The sequence below is a fragment of the Vigna angularis genome, chromosome 6 (genome assembly GCF_016808095.1).
Source record: "Vigna angularis cultivar LongXiaoDou No.4 chromosome 6, ASM1680809v1, whole genome shotgun sequence".
Classification (NCBI taxonomy): Eukaryota; Viridiplantae; Streptophyta; class Magnoliopsida; order Fabales; family Fabaceae; genus Vigna; species Vigna angularis.
The window spans coordinates 2,235,707-2,261,077 of record NC_068975.1 but is presented as its reverse complement, the minus strand read 5'-3'; the positions used below and the strand labels follow the sequence as shown (position 1 = coordinate 2,261,077).

The 25,371-nt window shown below is 36.5% G+C and overlaps 1 protein-coding gene across 4 annotated transcripts; it reads right to left on the bottom strand.

The window, feature by feature from the left end:
* Positions 1 to 295: 295 nt before the first annotated feature.
* LOC108319791 (uncharacterized) lies at positions 296 to 24,264 on the bottom strand. Of its 4 annotated transcripts, XM_052878715.1 has the most exons (13): positions 24,135 to 24,264; positions 23,260 to 23,509; positions 19,249 to 19,458; positions 10,731 to 10,811; positions 10,545 to 10,631; positions 10,352 to 10,447; positions 10,161 to 10,214; positions 9,639 to 10,071; positions 9,450 to 9,554; positions 1,552 to 1,756; positions 1,362 to 1,410; positions 1,043 to 1,082; positions 296 to 766 (listed from the first exon to the last, which is right to left on the bottom strand). In XM_052878715.1, the coding sequence occupies exons 2-13, from the start codon at positions 23,500 to 23,502 to the stop codon at positions 609 to 611; spliced, it is 1,761 nt and encodes a 586-aa protein (XP_052734675.1). In that variant the 5' UTR covers positions 23,503 to 23,509; positions 24,135 to 24,264; the 3' UTR covers positions 296 to 608. The 4 variants fall into 4 exon arrangements, with proteins under 4 accessions (XP_052734675.1, XP_017406533.1, XP_052734676.1 ...); XM_017551044.2 differs by having other exon boundaries at positions 9,450 to 10,071; XM_052878716.1 differs by lacking the exon at positions 9,450 to 9,554.
* Between the last annotated feature and the right edge of the window lie 1,107 nt (positions 24,265 to 25,371).

The window sequence follows — 25,371 nt, the reverse complement described above, 5'->3', positions numbered from 1 at the left end:
TAAATTAAACAATGTAATCCTTTGCAGTTTGCTGCCTACCCTTTTACGTTCCTATCCTAAGAATTTTGGGTATTGCTTCCTACCACTATCAAATTTCTGCCTCCCCCATCAAAAAGCTACCGCAGATTATTATTTTTTTTGGTATAACAGGAAAGAGTGATTATCGCTTTCTGGAAAAGAATTTTCGAAAATGTTAATTGTGTTCCGGAAAATAAATTCCAGAAATGATAGGGTGTATTAAAATATTGATAAGGTGTAGAAAGCAATACCCATATTCTTTTCCAATTGTCAATACTAAACAAACAACACTTAATGGATTTCCCTTTATTCATGAAATGTATATACATTCAATAAAATACAACAAAATGACATCTAACGTTGTGCAATGAACAACTCGAATATTACCACCGATAGAGAGTACCAGGTTTCCGTTTGAACTTCAAATGTAGTTCTTCCTTCTCCTTATGTTTCTGTGTTTAATTTTATCTATTGGATAGTGACTATAAATAGAGAAACTGACAAACTTTACAAACTCATATCATACAATGGAAATTTTTAAGATACTTTGACGTACAATTTTGCTTTGCCTTTCAGAACCGTTTTCTGCGCTAGCAAGCTAAGCCTGTGCTTGATTCAAGGGTTGACTTAGCAAGCCATAATAAGCCAGGATCATTTCGCTTTAACACCAAGTAAGCATCTTCCTTTCCAAGATTATCAAACAAAACATCTTCGCTGAAGCCGACCAGAAATAGAATTTCCAAGGCAGCTGTAGCAGCAAAAATGAAAAAGATAACAGCCCAAATTTGAGCATATATAATATTACCATCAGCTTATAGAAAAAGTTACTTTAAGAAATTGTAATAATTGCTTACACATTTCTATGTACAAGATAAATTAGTTCTAAATAGTCTCTAATCAAGAGATTACTATTTAGATTTTATCAGAATCATATGCCTAATCTCTAGGCTCTTTCATTGTACATAAGAAAATAACTTCTATTCAAGCACTACTAAATTATTATTCATGGTCAGAAAGTACAAACCTTTATTATTTAGGATGTTCCTCTCAATGATTGGATTAGCCTGCAATCAAATGTCCGTTATATAGATATCAATTTTTATTTTGAAGTTTGTTGAATATAATGAAAACTATATGTGAGATTAATCTACTTTGGGTTTAATATATACATAGAATATTGTATTTATATTAAAAAATATATGAACTAAACCTAAAATACAAATAAGAAATAATAACAAATTAACTAAAAATAAAAAATAAAAATAATATATCTAACAAAGTTAATCTTAAGATATAAAATTGTTTGAGGAAGCATGCCCAGAGGTAACATGAGTTATATGTACCTTCCGCAATCTCTTGTACTTTTCCACTAAAGGGTGTTCAATCACATTCCTGCAATCAGATTGAAGCAATGATATACGTAAAAGGAAAAGCTTCAAGCATAACTACACATAGAATTACTAGAAGTACTTTCTGAAAACTTTTAAAGCAAGCCGTTCATTGAGAGCTCAACCAACATTTGCATAAGCATACCTAATTATTTTCAGGAGAGTGTGAAGGATCGAAGTGGCTTGCATTGCACTAACTTCACGTCTTAGCATTTCCACAGCCTTCAACAAACGGTTACAAACAGCAGTTGACGTATCATTTATTCTCTGAAATTCTTGATCATCAGGATCAGGCTCATTAGTTTGCAATGTAGACAATTCTGGTGTGGGAACATCATTGGGAACAGTTTCTGCCATCAGATTTATTTCTACATAAGATTTCCCATGTGCAGGTTGGTTGTAAACATTTGTTTCATTAACTTAATATCCAATATTTAGGTAGAACACGGAACCAATTCAATGAAGCAACAGTTGGGACAGAAGGTTAGCAGCTTGTTAAAAACAAATGCTTCAAGCTACGAGACCTCATACACACGATTCTCTATTTAGGCAATATTATTGATAAAATTCAAGAAAACAAAAGAAATATAAGACATAATCCCAAAGTTAAGACTATATAATATTTTCCTATTTACATAATAAAATCTTTAACACTCCCCCTTAGGTTGGAATGTAAATGACATATGCTGTTACAAACACAGATACAACTAGCTAATTAATATTTCAAATACCATAACTAGCTTCTCCTCCTTATATCCTAACAGTATACTAAAAAAATTGCTGTCAGTAATTCCTTTCTTAATGAGATAACACAGCAGTGTAACTGATTCTGTTATTATCAGTTACTCTTCCTTCTCTCTATATATATGTGTCTTCTCTTCAGTGTAAATAGATTAGTTAACATTTTCTTTGTAAGATACTTTTCACAGTTATTTAATATTCTTTCCCTCTCTCTGTATCTTTTCCTTACATGGAAATCATAGCTATTGTCATAGCTTTTGAACCCACAACTCCAAAACCACCACCGTTACCTCCTACCACCCTCACACTTTCAATACACCTACCTCCCTCAAACTTACCATTGAAAACTTCTTGATCTGCCACAATCACAGGATTACAACTTATCAAATTCTTGGATGGTCAAGATACCCCACCCAAATACCTTAATCCTGATGATGCCCTTCACAGCATTGTTAATCCCGCCTATCTCCAATATGAGCAACAAGATCAATTCTTGGCTGCTTGGCTTGTGGCTTCTATGGACACGTCTGTTCTCACTCAAATGGTTGGCCTCACCACTGCTTCCCAAATCTGGAACAAGCTGCCTGTTTGTCATGCATCTCAATCCAGAGCCAAGGTAAAATCTTTAAAGATTCAGCTTAAAATCTGGAACAAGCTCCCTCTTTCTTTCCTTTCCTGACATTTCTTACTTCTTTCTGCTTTCTGTGATTCTTGGATTTCTGCAGCATTTCTTTTATTTCTTGGATATTTCTTCAACATTCTACTAGCACCATTTTCTGTTTGTTGGCCCACATCTCCACAGTATCACACCTTCCCTCCAGCGCATTCATTCTTGCTTCCATCTCGCTCCTCTCCCAAGGATCCGGCAGTCCTCTCCTAAGGGATACACTGATACAACACCTAACTCTCAAGGGACCACTCTCCCTCCACAGGAACAACCTCCTGTCAACACAACTAATATAAAAAACTCTCCCCACACAAGACGTCCCTGCCTATCTTATAAAGACCCCCCAAACAACTAATTTTTAAACTGTTTCGCTCTGCATCCATTATATCCTATCACCTTATATCCTATCAGTTTCTCATATTTCAAAAAGTCTAATTGATGTTTCCAAATTTACCAAAGACGGTCATGTATATTTTGAATTTCATTCTAATGTCTACTATGATAAAACTCAGGAAAAAAACAGATCTAAGGCTTCCTAAAAGATGGATTATATGTTTTTTACCCTTTTGCTCTTCTCCCACTTTGAATCTTAATCACACTTCTGTAAATTCTATAGTTTCTTTATAGCATTCCCACCCTGGGCATGCTTCTTATCAAAATATTCAAAAAGTGTTGAAATAAAACAATATTCATGTTAGCAAACTTGATACTGCTTTTTCTAATGTGTTATGTGATACTTGTGTTCAACAAAAAATGCATCAGCTTCCCTTTTCCAAATCTGATACATCTTATAAAACTCCTTAGATTTTGGTTTACATTAACATTTGGGGTCTTGCCCCTATGCCTAGTACTAGTGGTGCAAAATATTACATAACCTTTTTATATGCTTGTTCTAAATTTAGGTGGATCTATCTTCTTCATTCTACATCTCAAGTTTAAGCTATTTTCATCCTTTTTAAAAACCTTTGATGAAAATCAAACTAATCACAAATTAAAAGCCATTCAAACTGACAATGCTAAGAAATTCTTATGTCTTGCAAAATATCTCACTTGTCCACACAATATTAGACATAGGCTCATATGTCTATACGCACACCAACAAAATGGCCTATTGAAAGAAAACATAGGCATGTGGATGATATTGGTCTATCTCTCATTGTTTGGGCTCATTGCCTAAAAAGTTTCGGGGTGAAGCTTTTGTTAGTGTTGTTCATATCTTTCATAATCTCCCAACACCTGTTTTAAATAACCTTATTCCTTATAAAAAGCTTTTGCATAAAACTCCAAATTATGATTTTCTTAAAGGTTTTCGGTTGTGCTTGTTACCATTTAATTCGTCCTTATAACAAACAAAAATTTGATTTCCGATCCACAATGAGTTTGTTTCTAGGTTACAATTCTCAAACCAAAGGGTATTTTTGTCTCTCACCTTTTGACAGTTTATATCTCACATCATGTGCTTTTTAATGAAACTGTTTTCCCTTTTACTTTATCTAATAACCCTTTTGTGCAAAAATACAAAACTAGTTTTTCTGATAAACCAACCAGTATACCTATTTCTATTAAACAACCTTTTACTAACACGCCCGCTTTATCTCAATCAAAACACAATGCTCACATGCCACACAGCCTATGCCCACACACAACACTGCACACATGCTGACGCTTCACACTGCTGCCAACACACCACCCAGATTTTCCCCTTTACCTCAGACTTCACATGATGGTGCTTCGCTCAACATGTCCTCAACCTCTCCTTCTACTACTAACAACTCATCATCCTTCAACCAAGATAGCTCTTACACGGATACCACTACTGATATGATCTCTCCACCTTCCAACACTCACCCTATGATCACTCGGTCAAAATCAGGTATTTACAAACCTAGACTTTTTCAGGTATCATGTACTATTAAACAAGCCTTGTCTAATCCTGATTGGTTTAATGCATAACAAACCAAATACAACACTCATTGAAAATGACACTTGGACAATCGTGGATCTTTCCAAAGGCGCTCCCTTATCATGCAGATGGCACTCTCCAAAAATACAAAGATGGCTTGGTTGCTAAGGGCTTTCACCATTGTTGGCCTTGACTACACAGTCTTGTGGTCAAACCTACTCCTATATGGATTATACTCACACTTGCTATTGGTCTTCATCGGTCCATTAGACAAATTTATATTAATAATGTCTTTCTGCATGGTGAACTTGAAGAAAACTGCTTTTATGCAGCAGCCTTGTTTTATCTCTTCTAATCCTACTCAAGTTTGTTGTTGAGACAAGTCAAGCTCGTCTATAGAACCCTCAGTTTTGAAGTTTAATCAAACAATATAAAACGAAGTAGTTCACAACCTAGAGCTTACCAGGACCCAAACTCAGTAATTCACAACCTAGAAATCCTTAACCAAATCTATACAATGTATTTCTCTAAGCCTTTTTGATCTTTTACAAATAAGGGGGAGAGAAATATACTAGTAGAACTATTTGTTTAGCATGTATATTTGTTAGACATCAAAAAGGGAGAGATTGTTAAGACAAGACAAGCTCGTCTATAGAACCCCTGGTTTTGAAGTTTAATCAAACAACATGAAACGAAGTAGTTTTGGTTTTGAAGTTTAACCAAACAACATGAAAAAAAAAGTTTTGGTTATGCTAGTAGAATGTAAACCAAACACCAAACGTTAGGGCAGGAACCCTAAGTATGAAAGAACAAGTGTCCACACAACAAGTCTATCATATTCAATCAACTAATAATCCACTAGGTAAAAAGTCTGTAGACGACCTCCCAAGATAAAAATATGACACGAATAAAATGTTAGAATTAGGCCAACAATAGAAAAACCTTAAGAAAACACTTAGGATTGTAGAAAACACAAAAACACCTAAGTCAAAACACTCAGACGTAGTGCTAAATGACTAACAAGTCAAAAACGTCTAAGAGAGTTATGCTAAACGCAAAAACTATCCTGTACCCAAGGAGTATACAGTTAAACTCTCAGGAAAAAGAGAAAAAGTGCCAAAACTATGTCTTTGACAAAAAAAAAACACCCTAAAAGCTTAAACCAAAAACATAAAAGAAAACATAATCTACTAAACTCTCGGGAAAAAGATAAAAAGTGTCAAAACTATGTCTTTGACAAAAAAACCTTAAAAAGCATAAACCAAAAACATAAAAGAAAACATAACCTACTAAACGCTCTTGCTCTAAAAAGGAAACATCACAAAAAGCGTTTACATCAGTCCAGACGGTACCATGAGCTAAAACTATTACTTCATCCAACGAGGAAGTTCTTACTTAACGCTTGATATCTTAAGGAAAAGCTTAATTGATAAACGCTACCTCAATGGTAGAAAATGTAAAAAGCAATTTGTTGCTCTGAACAACAAAAGTGATAAGAGGTATTTGATGAATGTACTACACGCATCCATCTAAACCCTAAATGAATCAGAAGTGGACGACATTCACAAAATGTTCTCGCCTTAGGTAATCGTGACCTAAAACAAAATACAACCTACTTCTAACAAATGCTAAAAATAACAAGTAAAACACTAGCCAAGAAAAAGCCTTTTGTAGGCTGAACAATATCAAACACACTCTTAATATAACAATAGGAAGCATAAAACCTTGAACAAACTTTAAACAACATTAAATGCTCAACAGTTAAAAATGTCAAGGAAAATAGGAAATAAGACCCATTTGTTGTATACACATCCGCTCTATCTCTTGCAGGACAACTACTACAAGTGTTCATCTGCCCTGTCTCATGAGAATAAAAAATGAACGTTGGAAAGAAGAATGATCCTTTCATCAAAAGTTGTACCAAATGAGAAGTCAAATCTACTTTTGATCAAATTCTGAAAAACATGTCTGACAAAAAGACTCCATCCTATGACAAACACCTATGCCTATGCCAGAAGTGATTAGATCTCGAGACCAGCTTCGTCAAACGGTCATATTATGAAATTTCAAGACAAGTGTCATCAAAACGACCATATTAACAAAGGTGTATAAAAAGAAGATCAACAAAAAGAAGAAGATGATGATGGAAAAGAAAAGAATATTCGAGCTATTAGAGTAAAATTCTTCTAACCAAGGATATAGAGAAAGACAAGAGCCCAAGAAAAGAAATACTCTCAAGCTTCATCAGAATATACACTTACTTTGTATGAATAAAGAAGAGAGAGTAATAGAGTGAAACACTGAGAAGTTCTCTCAAACTTTATTGTAATATTTGCTTACTTTTGAAAGAAGAGAGAAACATCCTCTCTACGAAAGTAATAGTCTAAACGACTTGTAAACAATCATTTGATTGCAATTCTAGAGAGAATCAAAACACTTGTAACTTTGGAAATCTGGGCAGCGTATCAAAGGATACCAGAATTGTCTAGTACCAGGAGTGATGTGAATACTCAATTAGTCTAGGGTAACAAAAGGTTATTCGCTGACTAGGGATACCAAGAGTGGTAAAGAATACTACACAACCAGGAGTGGGTGAAACTCAACTAAACAGTGTATCAGTGTGATACCAAAAGCGTCTAGGGATACCAGGAGTGGTGAATAACAATGGTTACTCAATACGACTAGGGACATCAGGAGTGGTTTAAAACACTCAATTGTACTTCATTGAATATTTAATCGAACCCTCTAAGTTAACTTAGACAAGAACTGAATGTAGCTCTAACGAGTGAACTAGCATAAAAATTGTTTGTTAAAGTTTGTTTATTAAACGATTCATTCTTAATGAAAGTGATCATCATACACACAAGTCAACAACGAGTCATCAGCAAGCATTGTCAAAGGGTTACTACCTATATATATATATATATATATATATATATATATATATATATATATACATATATATACACCTTTTGGATATATTGAGTTAGTTGTGTAAACGATCTCAATGGAATAACGTTTATAGATAAAGCACAATTAATTCACAAGTGTTACGAACATCATGTTTAGTCCTCTAGCCGAAAAAGAGAAAAGAGAATTAAAGCCACATGGATTTCCGGAGTCAATTGTTTCAGACAGGGACAGGGTCTTCATGAGTTCTTTCTAGATAGAGTTGTTCAAATTGGCCAGGACTAAATTAAAATTTAGCTCAACTTACCATCCTCAAACAGATGATTAAACTGAGGTGGTGAATAGGTGCTTGGAGACCCATCTCAGATGCATGACAGGGACAAAACCTTGGCAATGTTAACTAAACTCAGAGACCACTTCTTGCAAGCCCAAAACTGCATGAAACAGCAAGCAAACAAGCATAGAAGAAAGGTGGAATTCAAGATTGGAGATTGGGTTTGCTTGAAGATCCAACCTTATAAGCTAAAAAAATTAGCCAAGAGAATTAATCAAAAGCTAAGTCCTAGATATTATAGGCCCTATGAAATAAGTGAAAGAGTGGGAGAGGTAGCTTATAAATTGAAGTTGCCAAAAGGTAGCAAGGTCCATCCAGTTTTTCACGTTTCCTTATTAAAAGCCAATTGTGTCAATAGAGGTAATGGGGCAGCAACTTCCTCGTGTATAACTAAGAATTGGGAGCTAGAAATGCAACCAAAAGAGATTCTAGCTCTTAGAGAAGGAGAAGGAAAGACCCTGGAAGTGTTAAAGAAATGGAAGGGTATGCCATCATGTGAAAATTCGTGGGAATCTCTACAAAAGATGGGGAATTACTTCCCTGAACTTCACCTTGAGGACAAGGTGAAAATTATAGGGGATGGAGTTGATACTAGTATAAGTTTAAAGGAAAAAAGGCAAAGTGGGGAGTTCACTAAGATGTATCCTTAGGGTCCACCAGCACACACCCAATGATTAGGAACCTAATTGAATTGTTGAGTGGTAGGTGGGATCTGGTGAAGGAATACCTTCTATTTTGAAGAGAAAGAAGTGGAGAATATAGAAGGGAGGTGAGCACGTGTTTGGGGGGAAGGAGGTGGAATTTGGGACTTGAGACTGAGATCATTGTATCACATATAGTGAGTGGTTCTTCTCGTAGGAAGTTTTAGACAGAGTGAGCAATAATATACAAATTGATTTTATCTCTTCTACACTTTACCTAGATTTTAGCCACCACAAGCTTAAGGAGGAGTATGAGTATACTTAATCAAGTTGCTAGCATCCAACATACATGTGTCTGTATTGTATAATTTCCTTTCTGTTAGTGTAATTATAAGTAGCTAGTTACAGCTGGTCTTCACCAATCAGTTAGCTAGACTCTATAAATAGTCTTACACTTTTACTTTTCAGAATCCATAAGACATAGTTATGTTTGTGTTAATTCAGTAGTAGGCAGTAATGTTTTATGCCAGTTAGTATTATCTACCTGTAGTGACAAACCTATAAGGGAGTTAAAATGTCAAACTTGTTTGTGTAAGGTATAGAAGGTGGAGGCACCTCAGTAGGGAATACCCTGTGCAGTTGATGCATGTTCTTCAAATATGGTCTATAAATCAGATTATTCTAGTAAAAAATGTGTGCGTGTGTTCAATCCTTTAGTCCAAAAGTTTCCATGTTTTAGATTGATGTTTTCTGGTTCCAAGTAATCATTGTTAGGTTTATGATTATAGAATGCTCATCCTTGACTGGATATGCCTGCACAAACTACATATTACTGGCGAGCAATTACCTATAATTGGAGCAATAGATTCCGTAGATGCTTCTGAAGTATCTTGATTGGAAATGGATGTGTATGATGCTACCATATTACCAGTACTTGTCTCAGAATACAAAACTTGCCTTACACCAAAATCATTAGGTTGTTCAGAAGTCTTTCTATCTGCTATTTCTGAACTAACATCATAATCAACAACTTTACCGTGATGAGAATCATCTGGATCAGGCTCGTGATTCATTCCATTGATAATATGATCATCAGGGTCCGGCTCACCTCTATATTCTTTGTTATCAGTGACAGCCATTTCAATATCTTCGATTTCTTTGGAGGCAGATATCATACAATCAGATTTGTTTTCACTCAAACTATGACTAGAATAACCAGGATCCAGCTCTTGATTTAATTCAGACCCTCCCAGCTTGTTTGGAGAAACATTAGCCAATCGATGGTGAGCAGCAGCAACTGAAGATTCACGTGCACTTATTAGCTGATCTGTCCTGTTACCTCCAAGCTTTTGAGGAATACTGCTTTTGTCAGCTATAATGTTATCTTCATAGGTTGAAGTATTCCTTACTCCACTCAAAGTGTGGCTTGCAGATCTGGTCCAATCTAAACTAGACGCTTCTTGATTTAACTGTCAAGGAACAAACAAAATCATCATATGGCAGTAAAGCAGAGCATAATAACGGACAGACAGCCAAACATTCAAGCCTATGAACGCACCTGCTTATCCAGAGCATAAAAGTTCGCATCATGTTCAGAGTACACCATGTGTGCCTGAAATAAGTTTGTTCAATAACTTCCATTTGTGAAATAGACACTAGAAATTTATGCTTTACCTTATTTCATACTTCAATTACTTTAGGATCAATAGAAGAAAAAAAATTGCACTTCAGGTGTATACTATAGCTTACAAGTTCATGCAGTAGAGTTTTCTTGATGCTTTCATATTTCCTGAAACCGTTGAGGTCATCAGTCCTTAGGCGCAGTGATATTTCCTCTCCATGGTTCTGTAATAAGAATGAAAACAGAAAGGAGAATTCAACAACAGGACAATGAAAAACACTTAAAATGCCCTATTTTGTCATCTTGTGGAATCCACAATACCTTGTTAAAACCAAGAATACATTTTGGGTCCACACCAACATAACCAACAGGAGCCATCTCAGTCATAATTCCAACACGCCATCGATGCTATATAATATGCAAAACATCTTCAGAACTTGCAGCATATTTCATTATAGCACAAATATATATTAGTTCAGCTAATTAATTTGGGTATGAGCAGTATACCTTGTTCATGACAGCAACAATTCCAGGATCTGCAGCAAGCATGTGCATTCTTTTAAGTGCTTCAGCAGCTGGAGGATTCAACTGAAAATAAGGGAAAAAGCAAATTCATCCATGAGGGATTGACAGACCTCCATTAAAAATTTTACATTATGAGAAAAGGTGGCAAAGAATATATTGGAAAATTGATAACCAGTAAAACAATCAGTTAATAAGGCAAAATATCATACTCATAGTTATGCTTTTCCACTCCCAAAGAATAATAAGATAAATTTTACCAAAACACAATATATCATTACCACAATGTCAATATAAAATCATGTGCTTAACTGTTAGGTTTCTTGGTGACAAGAAACCTAAATTCTATCTCAAAATAAACCATCACAAACAGAGACAACTCAAACCTCACTGTGAGGCAGCGGTTTATTGAATGAAAAATACAAAAAACATTCAACAACATCCAAGGGAAAACATTACCTTCTACACAGGACATTCCCTGTTCATAAATAAAACACTCAACAACCAGAACAAGAACACCCCCCTCCTTAACAGACAAAAACTGTCTAACTACTAATTAAAACTTCCCATAACTACTGTTTAAACTCCTCCTAACTACCCCTAACCACTTCATACTAACTTCTATGTTTTATTTTTGCCAAACTATCTAAAAACTGTCTACAAACTGTCTAATACATTACATATCCTATCATTCCATATACTATTGGCAGGTCAGACCAATTTGTTAGGTTTCTTGGTGACAAGAAACCTAAATTCTATCTCAAAATAAACAATCACAAAGAGACAAGAAACCTCACTGTGACGCAGCAGTTTATTGAATGAAAAATACAGAAAGCATTCAACAACATCTAAGGGAAAACATTCCCTTCTACACAGGATAGTCCCTGTACAGAAATAAAACACTCAACAACCAGAACTAGAACACCCCCCCTCCTTAAAAGACAAAAACTGCCTAACTACTAATTAAAACTTCCCCTAACTTCTGTTTAAACTCCTCCTAACTACCCCTAACCACTTCATACTAGCTTCTATTTTATTTTTGCCAAACTATCTAAAAACTGTCTACAAATTGTCTAATACATTACATATCCTATCATTAACACAGACGAATAATAATTAAGAGTATATAAAAATATTCAATAATAAGTTTATCATGTCATGGTGCACCTTAAATTGCCTATTGGTTGGAGTAGTCTATGTTGCTAGTTTAATATGTACTTTTATTTCACATTTGAATTTCAAATAAGGACTCTATAAAATTTAGTTAGCTAAGAGCAATACCAGATTATTCAAATCTGATCTGATTTAATGTTCTTTATGCTAGTTTATTTGGGTAGTTAATTTCAAGACCAGATTATTTAAATCTGATTTCATTCTGTTTTGTCTTTTCCTTTATAATGAGAAGAAAAGAGCATATTTTCTCATTGTATAGACCATCACCATTATGTTATCCACCCCATAGCCTTAGGTAGTTCTCCAATGAAATCAGTTAGGAAATATGTACAGCTAACAAGCAGGGAGTACATCCCTTATTACTCTTTATTTTGTAATCTTTAGTTTTAATAAACAGATAAATCCTTGTGCGCTTTGACACATTCAATAAATCTTATAAAACCCATGGCTACATCACCCATGTATTGCATAGAATTGGAAGTGGTTGCAGTAAAAATCCCAGCATAGCGTGTGATAGGATATAAGATAGGGGTGAAAGAGCCGAAGGGTGGAACAGTTGGAGAAGGCGGGCAACGGGCCTATAAATGTAAGCCTTTTGTAATTCTGTTGGGGAGTTAGTCAATTGTATATTTTGTACAGACCGGTTTCGAACTTGGTGAGAGGGGTTAGGCCCTCAAGTTACACTTTGTACTCAATGATTGTTACTGTGAATAACATACCCATTGTTTGATTCTTTCTGTCTTGTGTGAGTGCATATCAGTGGTGAGGGTGACTGTTAGGTTCTTACACTAAAGATTCCTAACAAATTGGTCCGACCTGCCGGATCAGTCACCGCCGTAATCGTGTGGGGGTGAAGGAAATTGCGGTTGATAGAATGAAGGCGCAGACAGGGGAGCTGCAACCAGATTATGCAGCAATATGCCAAGATTATGCTGCAATACGCCAAGATTACGCTGCAATACGCCAAGATTTGCAAGAAATCATAAGGATGTTGGGTGGTCGAGGCCACAACCAAGACGGCCAACATTGGGACCTGCGAGAGGAAGAGGAAGGGGAGAGAGGGGATGAACGCCATGAAGTGCAACCCAGCGGGGAGAGGAGAGTTGTTTTACCCGTTTTCAAAGGGTTTGATCTGATGGGGTGGATTGCTAGGGCGGAGACAGTTTTAGAGACCCAGGGGGTGAAAGAGGAAGGAAAAGTGCGTTGGGCATACAGTAGCATGGAGGGAAGTGTTGGGTATTAGGTCTGGGCCTGGAAGGTTAAAGCCAAGAATCGTTCTTGGGAAGGACTGAAGGAAGCTATGGTGGTGCGATTTGGAGGGCAAAAAGAAATGAAGATTTACGACGATGACGTCATTGACGCTTCAGGTTCGGCTGGTGCGTTTCGTTGCACGCGCTCCCCAAAGGCTCAAGATTGGAGCATCATCGAGTCGGTCATTCTAGTGAACGAAATTGCAGCGGTGCAAGCCAACTGCTCTGTCGTGCTCTCCTCCTCCCAGCAGTGGAACATCATCACTGAGATTGTGTGGCCTTGGATGTGCAGCGCGACCTCACGCATTGCCGCTGCAAGTGGCATGCGTTGCTCTCTGACTACTACCGCTTCAAGAGAAGCGCCGCCGCTGGAGGCAAATTGTCGCCGAATTTCGATTACAAATTGTTTGAGGCAGTCAAACGCGTTGTGAGGGCATGTGAGGAGCGGGGCATGGCTGATCCCGAGAGCGATACCGAAGCAGGAAACGATGCGCGTGACACCACCGTGGAAATTGGGTCCAAAAGAAAAGGGCAACGGAGTAAGTTCAGACATCGCATTCAAAAGCCCAAACTTGAACAAAGGCACGAGGACAACCATGAAGAAGAGCGTGAGGAAAAACCATTCTTTTCGTGGGTGAAAAGAGAAAAGGTTCAGCACAAAGTGGTGAGTGTTGAAGAGAATAATAATAAAAGTAGCACTGAAGGGGTTGCAGAGCAAGCGATGAGTGGTGTTGAAATAGTGAAAGTGGTGGATGTGGCCACCGAGAACCAAGAGGAGAAAAGGGGGCTTGCAGTTCATGTTACACCTGCAAAGGGGAGAGAGCTGCTTGAAGTTTTGAAAGACATTGAAGTCCATTTTCTCACAGCTTATGATGCTGGAAAAGAGGTGATCATACTGTTGGAAGTTAATAGAATCAGGGAAGAATGAAAGATAGTGGAGGAGGATTTGCCACCACCCAAGCCTCCAGACCTGAAGTTGCAGGTAGTAGCCAGCAGGTTCTCTTCCTATGATAAGATCACATCACAATGCAATGGGCTCAAGTTTCATTGTTCCAACCTTGAGGACAAGGTTGTTTTGCAGCAGTGTGTAATGATAGGATATAAGATAGGGGTGAAAGAGCTGAAGGGTGGAACAGTTGGAGAAGGCGGGCAAGGGGCCTATAAATGTAAACCTTTTGTAATTCTGTAGGGGAGTTAGTCAATTGTATACTTTGTATAGACCGGTTTCGAACCTGGTGAGAGGGGTTAGGCCCTCGAGTTACATTTTGTACTCAGTGATTGTTACTGTGAATAACATACCCATTGTTTGATTCTTTCTGTCTTGTGTGAGTGCATATCAGTGGTGAGGGTGACTGTTAGGTTCTTACATTAAAGATTCCTAACAACGTGTGAGCCATGTTTCTTAAACAAACATCACATTCTTAGCTCTATTTTTGGATCTCACCCTCTATTCCTCCATTGAATCATGAAATTCCTGTAGAATTTAGGGAATTTTTGTGGAGTCTTTATCTAATACTACTCCCCATACAGTGCAACCTCAACATCTATTGTTCAAAGTCTGCATGAAACCTGGCTTCTTGCAATGAATCATGAATTCTGCCTCTCAACCAAGCATCACTAGAGAGAGTACCAACCACTCTATCCTCTGTTCCAGCCTTATAGCTTGTCAGAGATATGATTTTATTACATCAAATAAGGACACATCATATAATTTGACAAGGAATTTCTTAGTAAATATTTCCCTCTATTAGATATTACTTTTGTTACTTATTAATATATCTCTTTTTCTTAAGAAGATTTACAAATGCGATGATTTCCTTAGGATATAAGCAAAGCCATAAAGCACTCCATTACATGCAAAGTTACCTGATTGCTAGTCTATGTAATGACATGATTATTACGAGACAATGAAACAGCAAAGCTGGCATTAAAGGAAAAATTGGTGACCGAATTTGAAATGAAAATCTTAGGAAAACTTAAGTATTTCTTTGCAATATAGGATTCTTTTTCAAAAGTGGGAATTTTCATCACCCAAAGAAAATGTGTCCGGTCTCCTCAAAGAAACAAGTAAGGATATAGAACCTCAAGAGTTCCTATTGAACAAAATCATAGAATTGGAACTGAAGAAAACTCTCCTCTAGAAAAGACCCAATATCATATATTGTTAGAAAAATTTATTTATGTAAAAAGTGGGATAAGCCAATTTATGCATAATATGTTGACTTTGCAAGTTCTATCACTGATAACTACCTCTGGGTACTGTATATTTATGAGAGAAAGTCTAGTGACCTAGAGAAACCAAAAAATAGGATAGGGTATCTTGTTGAACTGACAAACTAGAGTTTCAAGCCCTTTCCCAAGATGTGTGTGAAGGACTGGATGAAAATTATTCCAACCTCAAGTCCGTTGAGATAACATCATTAGGATCAATCACTACATCATGTCTACTTTAGAGTCTTAAAGAATTGAAAAAGGAAGGTGTATTTAAATTACCTTTAATCTCAACTCCTAAGCAACTTGGAACTATTGGTACTGGAACAAAGATCATACTAGATGACCTTAGTGTCAATATCATATATTGTTAGAAAAATTTATTTATGTAAAAAGTGGGATAAGCCAATTTATGCATAATATGCAGACTTTGCAAGTTCTATCACTGATATCTACCTCTGGGTAGTGTATATTTATGAGAGAAAGTTTAGTGACCTAGAGAAGAAAAAAAATAGGATAGGGTATCTTATTGAGCTGAAAAACTAGAGTTTCAAGCCCTTTCCCGAGATGTGTGTGAAGGACTACATGAAAATTGTTCCAACCTCAAGTCTGTTGAGATAACATCATTAGAATCAATCACTGCATCCGAGGTATTGTCTACTTTAGAACCTTAGAGGATTGAAAAAGGAAGGTGTATTTAAATTACCTTTGACCTCAACTCCTAAGCGACTTGGAACTATTAGTACCGGAACAAAGATCATACTAGATGACCTCGGTGTTATAAATGTTGGAGACTCAAAAGTCCTTTATAAAGTTATAACGGAAACCATAATGGATTATGGTGGAACCAATGCTTTCAAAAGAAATATAATACCACCACATGTAATTCTAATGCAAAAGTAATGATATTATAGTAAAAATAGGTATTTTTCTGAAAAATAATTATAGTTAAAGTGTTAGGAATCCAAAATTGAAAAGAGGAAGAAGAGTAATCTTTTTTTATTGGAAAGACCGAAAAGAACACGAAATATAGGAGAGCGCTCTCTCCTCCAAGGGTTTCCCCTTCACAAAGAGCCAAAGCTCAATCTACAAAATTAATCCAAAGTCCCCTACATACCAGGACCCCCAACTATATAAAGGAAACCTAACTCACCCTAACAACCTAACTAAAAACTACTTCTTAATATGTTTCCTCCTATCATACACAGTATATCCTATCATTACACGGTGCTACAAGACAACCTTGTCCTCAAGGTTGGAAAGTAAAGCTTGATCCCATGATAGTGTAATATTGTCTTATCATCGGAAGGGGACCCACTAGCTACTGCCTGCAATTTTAGATCTGGAGGTTTGGGTGGTTGTCGATATGAAAGTGGTTTTTGTATACCAGATTCTGAACCCAGTAATTTGGAATCCCAAAATTCCAAAGTCATTGATGTTCCAATCATTATCACATCTAAGTTCAACCATGAATTCTTATTCATATTACGTAAATCTGATTTTGGGAAAACTTGTTGCCTAGTTGCATCTCCACCTGCAACTCCCTTTATTATTACATCCCCTTCCTCCTCCATCATAATATATTTTTCTATTACAAATCTCACTTCTGTTTTGGTTCTTTCTTCACTAGAGAGGGCGTGATTCTTCATTGCTGACCCTTCTCCCATCTCTAGAGAAACTTGCATATCTCTAATCCAGTCTTGTGGTTCCTGTTGTGGCAACTGGTTTTGAACGTTGGATGGCAACCCTACAAAGGAATATCCCCTGCCATTGGTCTTCTGGTGTTTTATATGTTTGTGACACCAATATCCTGAATTCTTGCATGAATTTTTTCCCACTCAAAACAGTTGCATCTTCTACTCTATTCCCAGACATAATAGTCACAATGTTCCCACCACATTCTGCTTTCTTTCCTTTGTCTTCACCCTTCTTCACTGTTTTGACATACATACCAAGACCTACCACACTATCTCCATTAAAAACAGCAGCTTTTGCAACTTTACTTGTAGAAGCAAGAGTCACAACATCCCCATCACGGTCTTCACTTGATGTATTTTCCCAACCAACATTTGTCGTGTTATCCACCCTTACAGCAGCAGGTTCTGTAACTTTCTCAGCAGCAACTTCTGTAACTTTCTCAGCAACAACAACAACAATGTCTCCATCACAGTTTTCGTCTTTGCCTTCCTCTTCACGTATATTTTCTTCTCTCCTATCTTGTCCTTTAATTCCTACAAAACAATCAACACTCAAAACAACAGCTTCTGACACTCTACTCCCTGATGGGTTCAACATTCCCCTCACAGTCTTGGTCAACCCTATCCTCTTCACTGATATCCGTTTCTCTTTTCTTCTCCCAATTGGTTGAATTTTCTCCTCCATCTGAGGGTTTCTTGGTTTTCTTGATGTCTGGCAGACTATCCTACCCAGCAACCCTACCCTTCTTTACTTCTTTCTTTCCTTTCTTCATGTCATGAAGAAATTCCTCTTTTCCTCCCCTTCTTGCTTTGTCAAGAGATTTCTCCCTTCCTTTTTGAGTCCCTTTCTTGATTCTGGTATTCCAATATCATTTCTTTCAATTCTTGGAAACTTCTTCTCCATTCTGCTATCACCCTTTTCTATTCACTGGCCCACTTCTCCAAAGTATTGACTCTTCCTTCCATGCTTCCACCACTTCTTGATCTGACAGGTCATACCAATTTATTAGGAATTTAGAATTGAAAAGAGAAAGAAGAATAATCTTCTTTATTGTATAAACTAAAAAGAACCCAAAATAGGAGAGCACTCTCTCCTCCAAGGGTTTTCCCTTCACAAAGAGCTAAAGCTCAATCTACAAAATTAATCCAAAGTCCCCTGCATACCAGGACCCCCCAACTATATAAAGGAAACCTCACTCACTCACCCTAACAATCTAGCTAGCAACTACTTCTTAATTTGCTTCCTCCTATCATACACAGTATATCCTATCAGAAAGTGGAGAAGAAGAAAGATTTTGAAAAAAAATTGAAAAATAAAAAAAACAGGTTTGGCCGACGACTGATATGGAGGTGACTTGCAGGCGATGACAGCGGCCATTGGCGAGCAGTGCGGCAGCAGTGGCTGTTGGTGGTAGTAAGTTAGGCCAGCTGGAAAAGAATAAAAGAGAAAGTGTTTTGATGTTGTGTGTACTAGAGTGGGTTTAAAATTTTTATTGGGCCTGGCCCAATTTTTAACTATGTTTTAAACACAGAAAACAAATAAGGTTGGTGCAATTAGGGTTTCCTATCATGTGCATTGCTGCTGCCCCTCCCTTCACCCACTTTGCTGTTACTTTTCTCCATGGAGCTGTCATCTTTCTTCAAAAGGAGAAATAAATTTAGCTTGAGACATATTGCACTTCTAAAAAACAAGGCACATTAAATGAGAATTTTTGTGCACTGACTTAATATGCCATGTGAAGGGATTAGGCACAATATTGCTACATACGTTAGAGGAACAAACAAAATTCATATGCAGATTTTTACAATGAACAAAAAGGTAACAAATGACTATTAGAAGTATGAGCAAGACGAAATCGTGGAAACTTATAACGCATTAGGTTTTATAAATCTTATCATCACATTCTAACAAGTCATATGATATCAAATCAATGCCAATTTCATAGTATCTTGCCTCTATTATCTCCCTCTATCCCAGAAACTTCATCCTTTCAATAATAATCACATAGTAAAATGATGTCTACACTCTTGGAATACTTTACGAAAACACCCTATTACTAGTTACTAGTAACAATGTAAATGCAGGAGTATAAAGAGGTCTAAAAGATAAATATCAGTTGTGTGATTCTTTTATTGGACACAAACATTAATAATCATGTAGCAATATAGTACCTCTAATCCTGGAATTTGAAGTGTGCGAAATTCACAAAATATATACTGCCCTTGTGGGAGTTTCAATGAAATATGAGGTTCGTGTGAAATTCTTTGTTTCATTCTCTTCTCTTCATCCTCAAATCCAGCTATTCTTAAATCTGTTTTTGAACTTTGAAGAACCTCTTCAACCTCATTTGTTGACACACCCATCATGATAATTGACCTGGCCTGGGGAATAAAAATAGTGACTTAAGGTAATAGTACACCAAACAATTAAGTCAACATTCAGTGGTGCTAATTACAAGCATTGATAAAACAAACAGAAAGGATGTATATGAATAACCAGTTCAATGAATCCCCTTGTGGAGAAATTGTTGTAATTTGAGACAATATCTTTAGAATCTTCCTAATTAGAGGAAATAGATATATAATCTTTATTTTATTTTACTTTCCTAGTTTCCCTATTTCCCTTTATTTTACTTTCCTAGTTTCTCTATTTCCCTTTTTAGGAGAATTAGATTATTACAAATAGAAAGTATCAGAATGTATTTTTTATGATTGAGAATAATAAATCAGTCTTATTTTCCACTTGGTATCAGAGTTTGTCTGATCCGCTTCCGCGGCCGACCGCCATGGCCGCCACCGGCCCCCTTAAAGTCTCTTCTTTAACATGTGTTTTTAATGCGCTTCAATTGCCCTAGTCAAGTTCTGCCTTAGAATTCTGACCTTTTTTTTCCAATATTACCAAATACAGAGTTTGTTTGAGTATGATCAGAATGGGATTCGAACCCATTCCCTTTCGGACCAGTAACTGAAACTGGTGCTTTAGATTTGTTGATGCCCAATCAATTTTGGCTCCTTTTGACATTCTTATTGGCTGTCAGTTGAATCAAAGAGACCAAAAGTCTCTTCTTCAAAGAATCCAAGAAAGGCCACTGCCTTCGCTGCTTACTCCACTGTGCACCGCCGCTATCCATCGCCGGTCATTGTTTGCTGCCAGCCACCGTCGCAATTCTGACCGTTGACCAGCGAATCTGGATCGTCTCTTCGAGCGCGACCTAACCCTGGTGCTCGTTGTCTCATACTCCTCCGCACGCACCGTCACGCGTCTCCTCTCTCCGTTAGATCTCGTGTGTGTGTTTGTCACGCGCCGCTGTCCCGGTGTCGGAATCACACCGCGCCCTTCTGGTCGACTCGCCGGACCTCCTCCTCTCTGTTCTAACCCTCCATAGCAGTCATTGTTGTCATCTTCGTTGTCTCCACAACTACCTCCTTCAAAAACGCAAACCTCGAACGTAAGCTTTCTCTCGGGTTCGATTTTTATTTCTCCTTGTTCCGCGAAATCCTAGGTCGTATTTTAGATCTATTTTCGTCTCTCCTTTCTGATCCTCTTAATTCGTCTTCAATTAGCGATTAAGGATGGTGTCGGACGCTAGCAAGAAGAAGGCTGCTCAGAAGAAGGCCGCTGCCTCTATCGTTGTCGCCGCAACCGTCGTCGACGTTGTCGTCGCTTGCTACACGCTTCTGCATCATTGAACCTCCCTCTCGTTTCTGTGTTCTGGTTTGGTGTGTGCGTTCTGGTTTATGCCTCCACCAAATGACCAGGACCTTTCCTCCTCCTATCACTAATGGGTTCTCACTTCGTTTCTGTTTCTCAAGCAACAGTGCTTCGTTCTGCTACTACCACAGTCGGCGTAGGGGAAGTCAGCCGTCGGCGCAGTCAGTCACCGTCACCGCAGTCAATTGTTGCATCCTCTGCAGTTTGTCGCTGCTGCATTTTCTTTGATCAAGAGTTTTTGCTGTTTGACGTGAGGGGAAATATTTTTCAGCCCTTGTCGAGAACTTTCTTCTTGGGCTAGAGTTTAGCTCGTACTTTTGTGATACAGTGTAAGTATCACCATTTGGGAGTAGTCGAGTAGAGAACTTAGGACCTCCAAAGTGTCTTCGGTATTTGGTGTTTTTTGGTTTCTACCATCACTAATGTGAAAGGCTCTCTTCACTGTCAATGCTTTGTTATAACAGCTCACTTAGAGTTGTTCTTTGAGACCGCCCGTTGAATTGTCTCTTTCGAAGTTATGGGATTCAGATTTGTCCCTTGTACGGATTGGTTCTCACCAGTTCTTCCACCTTCACGTTCTGTCATTGACGTGCATATGTCATTCAGTCGTGAGGGGAAGAAAAGTTTCAGCCACCGCAGGGTAGTTAGTCCCTAAAGGTTTGTTGTTGTTTCAGCCGCTGTAGGGTGGTTAAGTTTGTTGCTATTAGTCACTGCAGACAGTTCAGTTCCTGTAGGTTTGTTGTTGTTCAGGGCAGTTAAGTCCCTAAAGGTTCGTTGTTGTTAGGGCAGTTAAGTCCCTTAAGGTTTGTTCATGGTGGTTAAAGTCCCTACAGGTTTGTGGCTGTTAGCCTTTTAGTGCCGCTGCAAGGTAGTGTAATCCTTGCAGGTCTGTTGTTGTTTAGGGCAGTTAAGTCCCTGAAGGTTTGTTGCTGTTTAGGGTAGTTAAGTCCCTACAAGTTTGTGGTTGTTAGCCTTTGAAGGCCTCCCATATGTTACTCATGGAAATCATGTTCTTGAAGTTTTGTTGTTGTTCGTCACTATTGATGGCAATCCAGTCCCTGCAGTTTGTTGTTGTTCGCCACTGGAGGCCCTTCATCTGTTCTTGTAGTTTGTTGTTGTTTGCTGCTGCAAGTCATCATCCATTTTTTATGGAAATCTCCCTCGTCCATTGTTGTCCAAGTTGAAGTTTCATGGTGCTAGTTCGCCCTCATCCATTGTTGTCCAATTTTGTTTATTGACGTTCTCTACAATTGAGTTTGACTATTCCAAGCTTGGTTTATACAATCTTGTATGATCCAGCTTGAGGGGAGTGTTGTAATTTGAGATAATATCTTTAGAATCTTCCTAATTAGAGGAAATAGATATATAATCTTTATTTTATTTTACTTTCCTAGTTTCCCTAGTTCCCTTTATTTTACTTTCCTAGTTTCCTTATTTCTCTTTTTAGGAGAATTAGATTATTACAAATAGAAAGTATCAGAATGTATTTTTTATGATTGAGAATAATAAATCAGTCTTATTTTCAACTGAAATTAATTAGGATTATAACATAAAAATCACCGTTATTTGACTGTAAAGTGTTCCTCAACAAAAATGCTAATTGGAAGATTGAATATTGGTTTGACACTTAATCAACCAACAAAAATAGTAACATGCATTGTTTTCCTTTCTATATTCAAAACAATAAATATAAAATGATAAAATAGTTTGTAGAATAGTGATAATAATTGAAAATACCAATGGAAATAAAAAAAATGATAATTACAGTAACAGCATGGAATGTCTCAGCTTAGATACTCCCAAGAGCAATGCTCATTACAAAGAGTAAATCTTCCTCAACAATGGCTAATGAAAATGCCCAAGATATTCCCAAATGTCACTCTCCCAACATACATTTAAGACAAAATGTTTATCACTAATGCTCCCCTTCTGATGCCCCATAGGCCCCACTAAAACAATCAACTTCTCACTCACAATGTTCTACCAGCTCACACGCTTCTTACTAAGCTTAACATGTAACTATACCACCATTCCAGCAGATTTGGGCTACCTTTTGTTGACAACTTCACATGACAATTGACTAATGGGTTCAAGGCTTCGACTCTAATCAAATAGCATTTTAAAACAGCCAATCCACTCAAGTCTGCTGAAGAATGTGTGTCAAACAATCAATTTCATATCCTAGAATTGGAGGTTCCATCATAGGTAGTTAACGATAGTTTGGTTCAAGAAAAATATTTACTCCTGAATTTTAGATAAATAGCACAAAAGTATTATGAAACTCTGGTCCAATGGACTAGGGGAAACCCGTGGCATGACCTGAAAAAAACTATTAAGGAAAGCAGCAAATACAATGCAATGATTCACAGAACAATAAAAACTATATCCATGTGAATGAAGTCGATAAGAATAATATTTTTCATGTAGTTAAATCTTAACCCACATGATAGAAAATATGGAAATGGCAGTACCTCAGTAATTGAAGCTTCCTGCAGACTTAAAACTGCATGCTCCGCTGAAAATGGAGCCAGCAGTTTTGACGCTCTACCAGAAATTTGTGGAATAATGAACCGCATCGTATCTTCATTGATATTAGTTAACTTTTGCAATTCCTGTCCTAGATCCTTAACATTGGCCCCTATATTCATCTCTACAACAAATTTTTTCCCCCTCCATGTAACAGAGACGTTAAGCAGGCTCGATTGAGGTTGCATATTTAATCTACAAGAATCAAAATAGGTCTAGTCATTTTCCACTGATTATACTTTTGGTACAAACAAGGTCCCAAGAAGGAATATTATAGAAACCTAATACACCTCTCTCTCTCTCTCTGTGTGAGTACAGGGATACACGAAGGGTTAAACTACCGAGTAAATTAACCTTGATCTTCAAAAAAATTCCCCTTCCCTCATATTTGGAAAACTAAATTGAACAATTTTTTATAAGGGCACCTCCAAAACTCTGAAAGCAGCTAGGTATCCCAACACATTTCACAAATTTAATCATAATTCGTAAGAGAGTAAGTTAAAAAACTTCCTATAGATACATATACAACCAAATTTGAGAAAATTTAATCACACCAAACCAACAAATTAACTCAAAATGAGTATAAGTAATTTGACAAATTTTAAGCGATTCACAACTTCCATAACCAAATTCTGGAGAATTAAATAAACCCATGTGAGAATTCATAATTCAACGCCGACCTCAAACCTCAAAACCGATAAAATGAAGAATAAAATAAAGACAGTTTGTAACAAAAACAAATCCATGAAATAGTTGGAGAAAAGAGAAAATTGACATGATCCGAACTGAAATTGTACAAGCAGGGGGAAAATTGAGTTACCTGGCGCGGAGTGAAAATTTTAGGAAAGATGAATGAAAATTATAGGACAGGGAGATGGACGTGTGCGCTCAGCATATCCACACCAATTGGAAGAATCTAGATGCCTATTCATAATTTGTTATTAATTAATAAATAATTATTAATTAATCCATTACAGTATTACGAAATAAATGGAAGCCAATGTAAGTAAAAAGATGGATGAAAAACAATACTAGTTATTAGACTAAGGCGATGCCCAAATAATATTTTTTATGAGTATAATTTATAATTAAATAAGTTCATAAACTTTTAATAACTAATTAGAGAATTTATATTTTGTTTCTTGTTTATAACTTTACAATAGATAAACCTTGTTTCATTCTTAAACGGGTATAGATAAATGGTATATAATTTATCTTTGTGTAGTTATGTATTAGATTAAATATAATTTCAAAATATCATGAAAGTAACCACTAACAAATAAAATTAATAAATAAACTTAGACTTAATTAAGATTACACGAATCTAATGATGATCAATATTTTGAATATATTGTGAAGAAAATTTAATATGATCGAAAATCAGGAACATCTAAGAAAGGGGGGAATATCATAAGTTAAGAAAGAGGAGGAAATATAAGAAGTGTAACAAAAGTTCAAAAATTGATAGAGTCTATATCACTAAGAAAATTGTTTAGGACCATTGACTAAGAAAATAGAAAAGCCGTTAGTACTCTTAAAATTAAAATTAGTAGGATAACCTAAAAAATGTCAAAGCAATCATGTATCGATACATTTGGTTTTAATTTCTTATATATTATATATAATTAGAGGTGACAAATAGGTTAATATGATTGGTTTTGACTAACTCTCTTGTTACACATGTACAAAATATGTGAAATGAGTTTATTTATTATGTTTAGGTAGCGTGAAAGTCCTCACTTATCATTTAAAAAGTGGATTAATGAGTTTTATTTTATAATTTTGTTATTTTTTTAAATATATTAAAAATACATTTAGTTATGTAAATATTATCTAAGTATTTAATTAGGTAATTAATATCTCTTGGATAAATTAAAGGAAATATTACGCTTACCTATTAGATTATCCCATAAAAATCAATATGTAAACTTAGTTTATAAGTGTTAATGAATTTAAGTTATAATACAACAGTATTTTGTATCATTTAAATTAAAAACAATCATTCTAATTTTTAATTTAAAAAGAACAGTTTGATGAACTAGGCGAAACAAATTAAA

Coding starts and splice junctions, on each gene's coding strand:
- LOC108319791 (XM_017551044.2), bottom strand. CDS start 23,502: ATGCAACCTCAATCGAGCCTGCTTAACGTCTCTGTTACATGGAGGGGG. Junction 1,411..1,551: donor ACTCTCCTGAAAATAATTAG/GTATGCTTATGC, acceptor ATCTGATTGCAG/GAATGTGATTGAACACCCTT. Junction 767..1,042: donor GAACATCCTAAATAATAAAG/GTTTGTACTTTC, acceptor TTGCTGCTACAG/CTGCCTTGGAAATTCTATTT.